This window comes from Lepisosteus platostomus, chromosome 12 (assembly GCF_059453375.1).
Source record: "Lepisosteus platostomus isolate fLepPlt1 chromosome 12, fLepPlt1.hap1, whole genome shotgun sequence".
NCBI classification, from domain to species: Eukaryota; Metazoa; Chordata; class Actinopteri; order Semionotiformes; family Lepisosteidae; genus Lepisosteus; species Lepisosteus platostomus.
Genome location: NC_142622.1, coordinates 25,287,244 through 25,300,879, shown reverse-complemented (window position 1 = coordinate 25,300,879; position 13,636 = coordinate 25,287,244). Strand labels below are relative to the sequence as shown.

General features: G+C 36.7%; 1 protein-coding gene across 1 annotated transcript in view; it reads left to right on the top strand.

The window, feature by feature from the left end:
- The window catches only part of itga9 (integrin, alpha 9), a 159,632-nt gene that overhangs the window by 29,467 nt on the left and 116,529 nt on the right, over nt 1-13,636 (top strand). Inside the window, exons 11-15 of the mRNA XM_088601479.1 lie at nt 39-133; nt 3,183-3,273; nt 5,122-5,167; nt 7,753-7,907; nt 12,487-12,647. Coding sequence (XP_088457605.1) covers nt 39-133; nt 3,183-3,273; nt 5,122-5,167; nt 7,753-7,907; nt 12,487-12,647 — 548 coding nt within the window. The remainder of the gene's footprint in view (nt 1-38; nt 134-3,182; nt 3,274-5,121; nt 5,168-7,752; nt 7,908-12,486; nt 12,648-13,636) is intronic.

The window sequence follows — 13,636 nt, the reverse complement described above, 5'->3', positions numbered from 1 at the left end:
GGTGCCCCCTCTTATTTTTCATTGGCTTTCATCCACAGATGTTGCTATAGGAGCTCCCAAGGAGGACGATTTTGCAGGAGCAGTGTACATCTATCACGGTGATGCTGATGGGATAGTGACAAAGTACTCTATGGTAATTATCCTTATAAAACGGATAGGCAGAAGTATTTTTTGTCAATGGCTTGTTAAGATCAAACTTTGACACATGTTTCAACATCAGATTTTATATTTTGTCCTTTGAGGGCACTGTTCTGTTTGAGGTGCCTTGTGTCCATTCAGTAGGAAGCCACATGGTTTTGGAATGTGTGAGTTATAAGCTGGTTAATGTCATGCCATTATTCTAGATTTAGCCTAATTTATTTTCCGTGTTTAATATATCCAGTATAAGATAGGTAGGAAAGGTGTTCAATGCAAACTTTTCTATACTATAGAAGTTTGAATTCAGTGTTGAGCCTCATATGCTAGAGGTACCTATAGTATTGACGTCTTCCAGGCCATGTAGCTGTGTTCACCCTTGCAAAGAAAAGGTTATCGGCTCCAGAGCATTTTTCCGCATGATTCTGTCTCAGCACATTATAAAAGCAATGTTTAGTTTTTTGTTTCACTGTGAACATTTTGAACCCACTTATTTTTTCACACTATCAAATGTGAGTAGAAACCTGCTAAAAAATACCATCTTAATGTCATTTTGATGTTTACGAAGACAATCTTTTAAGACACATACAGTTGTTTGGTTTTGTAGCAGAGAGAACATGTGTGTAGGAGAAACATCAACCTCGCTGTGAGACATGCAGTTATGGTCAGCCACAGAAGTTGGGCGGAACACAGTGTGGGTGCTGTATTCACTGTGGCAATAGAAAAAACAGATGAAGAAGGACATGTATCAAGACTGTGGCTTTCAAATTGGTTGACAAGGTGACAAACAGCACTCCAGGCCACCCAACTGAAAACATGTGGTTGTAAATTTCATGCTGAACTGAGTCTTTTCTGGGTGTTTGGGTTTTCTCTCAATTCTCGACACGCCCTTTAGATTTGACTGGCTACACTAAATTGACTCTTTCCATCTTCAAGAGGATGTCATCTTGTGACTTTTCACTGTCTAAAAAACTGCTTGCTGTGGGACTACAGAGAAATAGAACTAAATGAGCATGGCAGGTCAAATGGCTTTCTCTCATTGTTTCTAATGTTCTGATGTACAGTACCATACAATTTCACAAACTATCGACTCATTTGTGAACAGATGATCATATTATGAGATTTTCTTCTGTGTTGTCAGTATTGGGACTTGTGTACTTCACAGTAGTCAACGTATTATTTTCTCTAGCTAATATGTTATGCAGTGAAAAACAAAATGATGCTGAAATATACTTGTTTGAAAGTGTGCTTTGAAGAGTATACAAATCAAGTATTCACCTTAAAAGGAAATTGTACCTAAATTCCATCCTGTATAACAATCACTTTTCCTGACTTTGACTGTACTGTACATGACAACACTGAAGAAAAAGTAGAGACAGATGTCTCTTTTAGTTCTGTTTTATAGGTTTAGGAAGTTCCTATTTAAATTAGACATGCTGGTTGGTACTCATGACTTTTTACATACAAGTATAGCATTTAGTTTGAGAGTATCCAGTAACAATTCTTTTGGGTCTATGCAAAAATGACAGAGCCGGCCATTGCCTGCTTGTTCTTACTGTAAATCAGATTATCAGTCTTCAGGCTAGAGGTCCTTCTTTTTTAGGTTTACCTACAGCCAGTCGATTATTAATTAAGTTGAATGGAGAACTAGAATCCTTGGAATCACACTATCCAGTTTAATAGATTTGTTGTTATTGAAAGAAACATGACTAAATAACACTGCTGTTACAAAGGATGTGCCAGTGTGCCTTGTTTATTTACTCCTCATTTTCCAAATGTAATACAAAAATGCTGTGAGACTTAGTAATTTTTACAATTATGTTGTAAAAAATAACATGCATTTAAAATGTTTAATAAAAGCAACTGTACAGAGTTGCATTATGTATGTTGTACATTCTATAGAATTGAATTGAAATTGTACAACAAAAACTTTAAGCTCTGGAGAAAAAGAGAGAAAAGTAGATTCATTTTCATGTGAATGAAGTTCTGGCTATGCTCACTGCTTATGCATTTTATTTATTTATGTTTTTGCCAGGGATACAAACATTTGCCAGAGCTTGAAAAACCATGAAAAAAGACGCGAGTGAATCTATAGCTATTTTTGTAATGAATCACTTTCTTCATAGAAGCCTGGTAATTCCGAGGATAAAGTAATTCAGAAGTTATGAGACAAAATGGGACATCGTTGAAAGGAGGGAGAATACCTTTGTAAAGCTCTGTAGTTATTAGAACAGTAGTAACATTACAAATAAGAGGAGCCTATGTGACTTATCTAGCTCATAGTTAATAGAAGCTAATTGATTCAAGGATCTCATCAGGCTGTTTTTAGGAAAAAAACATGTTTTTTTGACTGGATAGATTGTTCCAGATCACCCCTGCAACACTTGATGTAACAATACCTTTTAAATGCACTTCCACATAGTTTCCACTTGTGTCCTCTGGTTTCTATTTCCCTGTTGATTCTGTTGAAGTTCATTGAGTTGACTTTTCCAGTGGCTTTGAGGGTTTTGAATACTTGAATCAGGTCCAATGGTAGGCCTCTGTGTTCAAGACTGGGGAAGATTTAATGGTTTTAGCCTCTCAATCTAAGACTTTTGCTGAGGTCTGAGATTGAAACACCTGTATTTTCTACGATACATTAGAAAATAACATCAGTCAGTTTTACCAATATTTGATCGCAAAATCTTTCTTGCAGCCTTGCAATGCATTGCATGAATATGATATTGTAACGAATTCAGGTTCGGCAAGGAATGGAGCAGGCATGGGACTCAGGGAATGGGGTTGAACAACACATTTATTAACTCAAACTGGGGAAAGGTACACACACAAGGACAGGGGTTACAGTGCTGCACCTTCACTAACACACAGACATGAAGGGAAGAGACCGTCTCCCAGCCTCCGCCCCACTATATACAGTCCCGTAGTCCCACCCCCAGGCGCTGTTCCTAGCTCGCCTTGTGTGCGCATGCTAAAGTGCGCCGTCTGGGGCTACAATATAATTTATCTGTACAATGAACAACCAATTTTAATCCTGTGTTATTCCTCAGAGACTTTCAGGCCAAAGTATCAACCCCACCTTGAGGATGTTTGGTCAGTCAATATCAGGGAATGTGGATATGGATGGAAATGAGTATCCAGGTAAGTAAAGAGAGATGTCTCTTTTAGCTCTGTTCAATAGAGCATCAGACTTTCACTGTCGGGAAAGTGGTGGTGAAGTTAGCCATATGCTTACAGTGCTGCTACTCATAAAATAATTTTCCAGATATTTTAACACACACACATTATTATTCCTGTTGTATAGAAAACCTCCCATATCACACCCCACCCTAAGAAACCATGTCCAAAAGAACACAATGATTTTTGGCCAATTGCTTTTATGTAAATTTTAATGAAATAGTTGAAAAGGGTCTTGGTTCAGAACCCCACTCAGTCAGCAAATAGTAAACTTGATCCATATCTGTTTGCTCATAAAAACAGTGAAGCACAGAATGTTCAGTAGTTACCCTCACTCATTTCAAAGCATTTGGACAAACACAGAACATATGCTATTGTACTGTTGCCATTGGTCCAAACCAATTCATAAGCACATTTTCAGATCATTCCACCTTACGTACGTCTGATGAATAATAATGACGACTCCATCATATATTAGAAAAGTGTGGTTTGGTTGTGTGGGGTGACCAGAGTGTCTTGATTTTAAATACTAGAACAACGAAAAATAAAAAAATAGATTTCAAAGGAGAAATTTCTTCTTTGATCTTTAACTTGATTTATATGTAATAAATTACAACAGCAAATGTACTTTGTAGGTCATGGGCTTTTGGTTCTTTTTGTCAAATTCTGTCCATGTTTTTCAGTTCTGTGATAAAAAGTGAAATGCAATGTGAAATAACTGATATAACAGATGTATTTACATAAATAACTAAATTAATTTAATTTTTTTCATAAATAGTTTTATCTATGTTATTAGTCAGGTAGGTCTTCTAGATTATTAATTCATTTTTAATATTAATCTGAGACAGTTTATTGAGGGAAGTAGTTATGCTTAGTGTGTATCTGGCACACTACCCATGAGGCCTGAAATTACAGACCCGTTTCCCCAGTGTGGTAAGAGAAGGCAAGGTTTTGTGGGAGATACTGTCTTCTAATGACACATTAAACCAAGGTCCTGTCTAAGATCAAGGCAGTTTTCAGAAGTGAAGGTAGGATCCCTAATCAACCTGCAAGTAATATATTCTGACCTAAATTTCTCCTTCTTTAATTTGGTTCTTTCCTGCACAAACCCCACAAAAACACTCTAATCATAATATAACTATATGGTTAAATACATATTTTTTAATATGAAATGTATTTTTTTGTATTTCTTTAACCCATTGTAGTGAGCTTATTTGATAATAAGATGATATTCACATTGTAAATGTTGTGTGGTAGAGGTAAAATGAAGGATGTCCTCTATTCCAGAGACAGGTATGGCTGAAATGACTAGGTAAAAGAGGTATTTAGCGAGATGACACCAAACAGTTACTGTACATATAATATCAACAATATTGTTACATGAGGCAATGGAATACAGAAAGAGGGTATTGTTATGAACTTCAACAGATGTCTAAACTGAACAGGATATATGGTGACAAGATTCTGATGTCTTTAATACAGGCATGTCTAATTATATTGTATGATTCTATGTTCATCAAACACAAACACAGAACACTGATTTATTTTATGGCATTTTAATTAATTAATTTCTCTTAAAGAGATGACTGATAGTACCTTTTCTATAGAATATCAATAATCAAAAATAGTAAAAGTAGTTATCTTCCTTGCTATTGTAAAATAAACTGTTTTGTATTTTCTGAAAGAACAGTGAATGAACTTTTTTCTTAATTTTTTTATTTTATTGCATTAATGTAAAATCTACAGTATCTGAAGTCAAAAGAAAATACTTCAAATTTTTGTTTCTCATTTGTCATACTTTTTCTGTTGCAGATGTTACTATTGGTGCCTTTATGTCGGATAATGTAGTGCTGCTGAGGTGAGCTTTCAGTTTACTAATTTCTGGAAGTTTCTTTGTACTTTAAGATCTTCAACATTATATATGAAAAATTAAATTTAATTAACCCTTATTGTCTTTGAGGAAATCTGTCTTCTGCATAAACATATAACATTTATGACAATGATACAACAACAGTACATACAGTACAGTAATACAAATAACATTCAGCATTCAACACAACAGTGAAATACTGTTTCCTACTGTTACGTCCCAGTGTGTGTTCTGTGTGTGTTTTTTCTATGTCCACACTGCTGATCCTTGATTGTTCTCCCTTCCCCATTGGCCCACCATTACACCACACTTTCAGTATGACATCATCATCAGTTAGCTCTCCGCCAATCAGAACACATCTTATTCAGCATATAACATGGAGGTTTTCAGCAAGGAGAGGCCTTTCGTTTGACTTTGGTCCTGTTTGGTTTTGGTTATCGCTTATTGCTTCGGCTTTGTTGTTAGTTTCTTTGTACTTTCGTTTGTTTGTGTGTTCATCCTTGTTTTGCCATTACCTTGCCCCAGTGTTACATGTTCAACTTTTGTGTTCTTTTGTACCCTGCTCCTGTTGATTACTCTTGTTTTCCCTTATTTGTATTCCTGGTTTACTTGTGTTTTTGTGTGAACTTTTGTATATAAGGTTTGTTTAGGTTGTTGGGTACACTTTACACACTTAGTTGATTTTGTATTAGTACACTAATTTAATACGAGTGAGTGCCATTTCTTGTATGGTTTTGGGTAGTCAGTGCAGGGTAGCTAGGGTGTTGAAGATGCCGAAGACCGTGTGTTTCGGGTTTTCTTTTGTAGTTAGGTTAGCTTTCCCTCACTGTCCTAGCCAGATCCATTTTGTTTGTTATTTTCTTTTCTTTGGCACCACTCTAGTTCCTTACCCTTATCACCCTTCCTAGTCCCTCACCAAAACCCACCTTCTTCCAAAAGAATTATCCTAAATATTACACCCCTATACCCCTAGACACTTGGGGTCGTAACACTACAGATCTGTTAAAACATGATAAAATGTTTCACGGGGACTTTATTACATTGTTCCTTTCTGGAAATTTGTGTAATTTATAGAAAAGAAACTGTGGTGTTTTGGAAGAAAGCTCAGCTCTAAGAAACCCCTCTAAAGTTTACCTGGAGGCCATGCTACTGCAGGGTAGTGATAGCATAGACTCTTGGCATGAAACAGCCACTTCCCTGACCAACATGACAGCTGAGGCTCACCAGGAAATAAGACTTCAGCATTTCTATTCTTCTTTCCTAATAATTTATTACCTGATAAAAAAACAAGATATGTAATTTTAACAAAGTTCGTGGTCAAGTCTTTTTGCACTATGACAAATTTAGATTTACCTTTTTTCGGAAAAATGTCCTATGGCAATGCTTACATCTTGGCTGTACTTTAATTGCATCTAAACATCACAGATCTATGCAGATCTTTTCAAATGTACCATGCTTTATAAGAGCATAAGAACTGTAGTATAGTTTGAGTGTGTAAAATAATGTTTGCAGACTAGACTGTATGTGTAAAGAATGAATCGATATTTAATAACGGGAAATTTCAGTTTTTTTATTCACTGGAGCCAGATGGTTGTGGACAGATTACTATGTACTGCAACAATTTTTTTCTGTTTCCTCCACAGTGGAACCATTGTCCTACAAAATGCACAGTTACTGGCAGTAGGTGCCAGGAAAAAACAGATTCATTTTGTTTAGTGAATTGATGTTACTGTTGAATTTGTTTCCTGTAATCCCTTCCTATTGATTCTATAGATTTTGACTCATGGTTTAGAGATGATAGATTTGGAGGTACTAGTGGGGCCAGCACCCTGTGGTCTATGTGGGTCCTAATGGCCCAGTATAGTGATGGGGACACTATACTGTAAAATAGATGCTGTCCTTTGGATGAGACGTAAAACTGAGGTCCTGACTCTCTGTTGTCATTAAAAATCCCAGGGCATTTCTCGAAAAGAGTAGGGGTGTAACTCCGGCATCCTGGTCAAATTTCCCATTGGCCCTTACCAGTCATGGCCTCCTAATAATCCCCGTCTATGAATTGGCTTCATTACTCTGTTCTCCTCCTCGCTAATAGCGGATGTGTTGTAAGTGTTCTGGTGCACTATGGCTGGCGTCGCATCATCCAGGTGGGGCTGCACATTGGTGGTGGTGGAGGGGAGTCCCCATTACCTGTAAAGTGCTTTGAGTGGAGTGTCCAGAAAAGTGCTATTTAAGTGTAAGCAATTATTATTGATTATTATTATCTTAGCTAATTAATCTGATAGTACTTCACATTTCACTTTAAAAAAACCCAACAGTATTCTTTAGGTGAGTGATTTGTAATTGTCAGGACTTCTTGCAAAGAAGATAAGACATTTTTCTTCAGTTTCTGTTTTTGGACATTCAGTTGCCTGAACAGTCCATTCCAAGAAGATCTGACCTGTGTTTCTTGCCACTCTTGCTGACTTTCTGTCAAAAATGTGCCAAATTACAGATGTAATATTTCAGAAATTAGTCCTTTTCTCACACGTGGTGGAGATCAATGTTTGATCCCTTTGCTTCACCTTTTGCTACAGATCAAGGCCTGTTGTCACAGTGGACATTTCAATCTTCCTTCCCACCTCCATTAACATCACAACACCTCAATGTCATGATGGGTCCCAACATCTCAACTGTCTCAATGTCTCCCTCTGCCTCCGCTTCCGAGGAAAACAGGTGCCAGGACAAATAGGTAAAAAGCGTTCCATTGTGGAAGCAGGGATGTTCTATTCACATGCAGTATGGCGTTCTGGAAAACTTAAGAGTATTGCTGTACTGAATCTGGCTTTCTAAATTGTTCTGTTTTTGAAACAACCTATACAAGCTAGGTAAGACCTCTGACTGAAAATGTATACACTTCTAGATCTTCAAAGGAAAAAATTAGGAGTTCATTCTACTCTAAAAAGTACTACTTTTCAACTTGAAATGAACCTCTGCTTGTTTCTTTGCATCCTTAATGCATTTAAGTGTTAACCTATGCATAACGATTTTGAAAATGTTTCAAGGATCAAATGTTTCAAATGTATATTTAAAATGTGTAAATGGAAATTGTTTTTTTTAATCCCTTGTTTTATCTCCAAGGGTTGCTTGTGTCCCTGGACCACTGGTTGCTCACCATTAGTATATAGGGATTATTATGTTGGGAGACAGAAACAGGATCTGGATAAGGAGCCATCTAGAATAGTTGGTTAGGAAGACGGCTGTATTTTGTAAATGTTACTGAGGAGCCATGAGCACATATTCTTGTGAATGTCAAGTTTTATGTTACAGTTTCACATACAGAACTTTCATACCGTACCTTCACTTCAATACCATTATTTTATGTTTATAAAGAAAAAAATAATTCAATTTATTAGAAATTTATACTTTGTAAGTCAATTCTTGTGCTTCCTTTACTAAGCCTGATATTTTTTCCTCCTGCTATGTTTTACGTATCGCAGTTATTTGATTTTTAATGTTAAAAAAATTCAAAGTTAGTGGAAAATTAGGCAGAGCTATTCTGTGTCACTGGCCCAGTGTGCTTGTGCACTTTGGCACTCCAGGAGTGGCTGTTGTCCAAAGGAATTGTGCTGCAGGAAGCACCTTGGAGTACTTACTCAGGTTGTGGATACATGCCAAAAACCTGCCTGGACTTCACAGCATGATCTGCAACTTACTGTAATTGCCAGAGGAAGAGAGAGTCAACATAAAAAAGTGGCCAAGGCAAAGAGAAATTATAAATGACCACATGCAGATTTGGAAGACAGACTGAGATGTCTCTGCCCATTTCTGTATACCCACTGCAATGTGAAAGTTCTAGCCTTTCAGCCCTTTCCTTTTCCTCTTCATCAAAACCTGAGATGGAAAAACGGCAATGCAGAGTGGTGATGGGAGTGATTTTAAAAGTAATTACAGTAGCTATATTGCTGGTTTATATTGCCTTTTTTTCTTAAGGAAGCCTAAGTATTTTAAGGACAGTGATTCTTTGTTGGTTTTGTTCTACCAGTTCTTCTTGAATCTGTTCTAACTTTACCTTGATCTGCTGGTTTGGTAACCTGAATCTGAGAAGCAAGAACAAACAGGGCTGATCTTCCAGCCCTCTCCTCCATATATCATTTACATGTATTGTGTAAAGCAAAATCCATCTGTGATGATCCTTCACACCCCTTGTTTAATAATTTCCAGTTACACCTATCAGAAAGCAGATTCCGACTCCCCAACACCAAAACCAATAGATTTTATGTTCTCATTCAGACCTGTGAGTTAAAATGAGTTAAATGCTGATATGATGATACGTTTATGGATTTATCTGTTGTTTTTTGGATCTGAGCTCTACTGTATATCTTGGTTCCTTTTTCTCAATACACTTCTCTTTACTCCACTGCCAAAAGACTACAGTAGCTAGATTAGTTATGTTTACACTAAGATAAACTTTATCACTGGAAACTTCCAGTATGGATAAAATTTTCCTTTTTTTTCTGGAGGCATTATGTTGAATCCTTTCCTGTTTATAAATCCAAACAAGTCCCCAAGAAAGTAAAGAAATAGAGCTGTTGTGTCACCATTCCCTGTGTTTCTGTCATTATTTTTAGTAGTAGTCATAGTAGTAGTTGTAATAATAATTTTTAATAGTCATCATCATTTTGCATGATTATTGATGATGATAAAACATTGCTTTTTAAATACATTTCTGTTATGTTATTGTAATCTGACTGGAAAACATTTTATTATTTGCAGACCCTATTTAATTATGAAGAGTTTAAATTATGATTCGTTTTTATGAATCTGACCGTGTCAGCTGATGTTTAAACAGATATCTCATTATTTAGCCTATGGGTGTGACAGGGCTGTCCACATGCTTGTAAGCTTGCAGCAAAAAAATAAATATCATGGTTATGTAACATGCTCCTTAAGGAAAGGGAAAAAAGAGCTGTTTATAACCAGTTTAAATTTGGCACAAACACTGGAATTAAAAACATCTCGTGTCTAAATAGGTCTTAAAAGTACACTTCCCTCAAACTAAGGGATTAGGCCAAGTCATCCATCTAGTCTCATAGACTTCATTTCAGGTATTGAGATTTAGGTGCCTTGTCTATAGTTCTAACCTTCCCTGACTGACTTAAGCTGTTTTCTTACAAGATTATCTGGTATATTTAGGACACTAGAGGAAAGACGTTTTTAGACCAGTTGCTCTTGGTTACTCGAATCTGTCTTCACAACAATCCTGCACGTGCTAAAGCCTTGTGATAGGCCTTGCTGGCTCTAATCCTTAGACATGTGTAAGTGTTTTATAGTGTAAAATTGTTTTCCAAATTTAGGTGGAGACGTGAGGTCTGTATTAAGTAAAAATGAGCAAAAACATTCCCATTCTAAACAGCAATCTAATATTTTTTTATTCTAACAAAGAGGGACCATTTTTTCCATTTTTTCAAGCCTATTGTAAGTCTTTTCACACACCAGAATGTATTTTGGCAGTAGATGAATCATGTCTTTTAAACTGTGCCTTGTGTATTGCCAAACTTGAACTATGGAATTTAACCTGACTTTCCACTGTGTTTTTCTCTGAAGACAGACAGCTTCTGCCATGTGCTATGTCTGTACTGTATCTCATCTTTTGCAATGAGAGTTAGGAGCAAAGAGAAGAACCAAATGAGTCTGCATTTGACCATTCTCATTGAAACAGAGGAGAACTCTGGTCTTGTGATCTTTTAGAAAACAGAAAGGCTTTGGTAGTTTAACAGTTTGGAAGTTTAAAGACTCCATCAAGCATTACAACAGACACACCAGCATGTTTTAAACACACTGTGGTTAGGGAAACCTAGTTGCCCTTTTTTACCCAGTACAGTGTTAATTGTCTGGAAATACCACAATTCTCACTGTAGTGTCTGAGGCAGAGAATATTTGAAACTATTATTGATATTTGTTTATTTGAAATCAAGTACATACAGTAACATCTTCGTTGGTTCTTAAGTTCTTTTTTCATATGTACTGTATATGTGATAGGTAGCATGGTGGTGAAGTGGTGGGCATTGCTGTCTTGCAGTGCTGTGACCCTGGGTTCAATTCCTGGGGTGCTATCTACGTGGAGATAGTATGTATGTTCTTCCCTTGTTAAGTTTAGTTTTCCCTGGGTGCTCCAGTTTCTTTCCACAGCCAAAGACATACTGGTAGGTTAATTGGCTTCTGGGGAAATTGGCTTTAGGTGTGAGTGTGTGTATCTTTGTTTGTGTGCCCTGCAATGGACTCATGTCCCATCCAGGGAGTATCCCACCTTGTGCCTGTCATTAGATAAGATAGGCTTTGGCTTTTCCACAACCCTGAATTGAATGAAGTGGTTAGAAAATGGATGGATGTATATATGGTAGGTGATTTTAAGAGTAAAACGTCTGTGAGGATGCTCTATTAACAAGTGTTGAAGAACTTAAGCAAGATCTGGACTAAATGTGGACTCCAGTAGAATAGTTGGTTTGGAAGAGGATTGTATTCTGTGAATATTATTGAGGAAAACGTAGCATGAGTCACGAGCACATATTTTGGTGAATGTCAGGATTTTAGAAAGAAAACAATATTCAATTTATTAAAACCGTATACATTGTAAGTCAGTTCTTGTGCTACCTTAACTGAGCCTGATGTTTTTCCTCCTGTTATGTCTTACGTGTCACAATTATTTGACTTTAAAGCTCAGAAATTTCAAAAATTGGAAAATTTGGCAGAACTATTCTGTCACTGGCCCAGTGTGCTTGTGCACTTTGGCACTCCAGGAGTGGCTATTGTCCAGAGGAATTGTGCTGCAGAAAGCACCTTGGAGTACTTACTCAGGTTGTGGGTACATGCCAAAAACCTAGACTTTGCAGCACGATCTACAACTTACTGTAATTGCTAGAGGAAGAGAGCATCAAAATAAAAAAGTGTCTGTGCTCATTTCTGTGTAGCCACTGCAATGTGAAAGGCAAGTCTTCTAGGTCAGGGGAGCTTACTTTCATTTTCCTCTTCATTAAAACCTGAAATGGAAAAACAAGGAATGGAATACAAGGTTATACATGAGATGTCGATTTCCATGTAAAATAGCGCTAAAAATACACAACATATTACTTTTGTGCTAAAGAAAATCATTACTTTTTTTAAATTGCTCAGTCTAGCTCCGCTGTGGGACCATAACTGTGGAAAGTGGTTAGTCAGATTAAATGACAAGTGCCTTTTTGTAGACTTAAGGGGTAAAAAATAGTTTGCAGTTTTGATTAAACTGATATTTTCCTTGAGTGATTCTTCCTGTACCAATGGTCCCCTTGCAGGTCTGATCTATAACCTGACAGCAGATGCAACAAAGCGAGAAAAGGGCCAGCCGTCCAGAGTACTACTTGGGCAGAACAGAGAGCTGACAAGCACAGTGGGGGAGATGGTCAATCTGTCCCTCAACAAGGAGATGTGTCAGCACTATGTGGCCTACGTCAGGGTGAGTCTCAAAGCCAATTTCTTTCTCTTCATTGCTCTACTCGTGCCTGGATGCTTTCATAACACCACAGCTAACATTTATTATGTAAATAGACACCTTTTAATTACTTATCCCCTTTCAAGATTATGCAGATTACTGTTGTTGTACCAGTATAGTGTAGAAGTGGTTCTTAAACATTTCATTGACGTGTGAGCTGTGAATTTACAGAACTTATTTTTAAATTTATTAAAAAAAACATTTTTCTTATCTTATCTTATCTATCTTATCTTTTCTTATTTATTCATTCCTTCAAATATAATATCAAAGTCTCAAACAGCTTTATAAATTATAATCCTGTGAGAAGAATATAGAGGTACATTATCATATACATCGGTACAGCCCTGTACAATCAAGGTATTTTATTCTTTAGTTTCTGTCATGCTGCTCTCTCAGCTTTGCTCCCTTTTGTCCATTTGCTTCTCCCCACAAGGTAGAAAAACTCAATGGGTGTGCTAAACAGAAGAAAAACAAAATCCCCAGTTTAAGTCTTTTATCATTAAAAAACTCAATGGTAGAAGACAGCTTATAAAATACTGAAAGGGTTTGAGGTGGGTGTGTGTCAATTGAAAATAGAACATTTAACAACTGTTCATCAAGAACTTGATCCTGCCAGTTGTAGTTGCTGGTCTAAAATGGAATGTCTTTAGCACTTGGTGGGTAAAGATAGGATGGGCATATCACAGCCTATTAAATTGATTGACAAGGCATTTTGGTTCACTGAGAATCTGGGAATTTCTTTTTGAAGCCATAGTAAGAGATTACAGGGGTCCTCTTCATGCTTTAAACTGACATCCCGTTTACTGTAAATAGTTGCCAAATAAGTGTTTCCTTGTTATTCCCTAACGCTACACGTTCGTGTTAAGTGAAAGTAATGTTATACTAACATACATTTAACAATATGCATCTTTATATCTATTATCTTTAAATTTTAAATTTTGGAAAAACATATT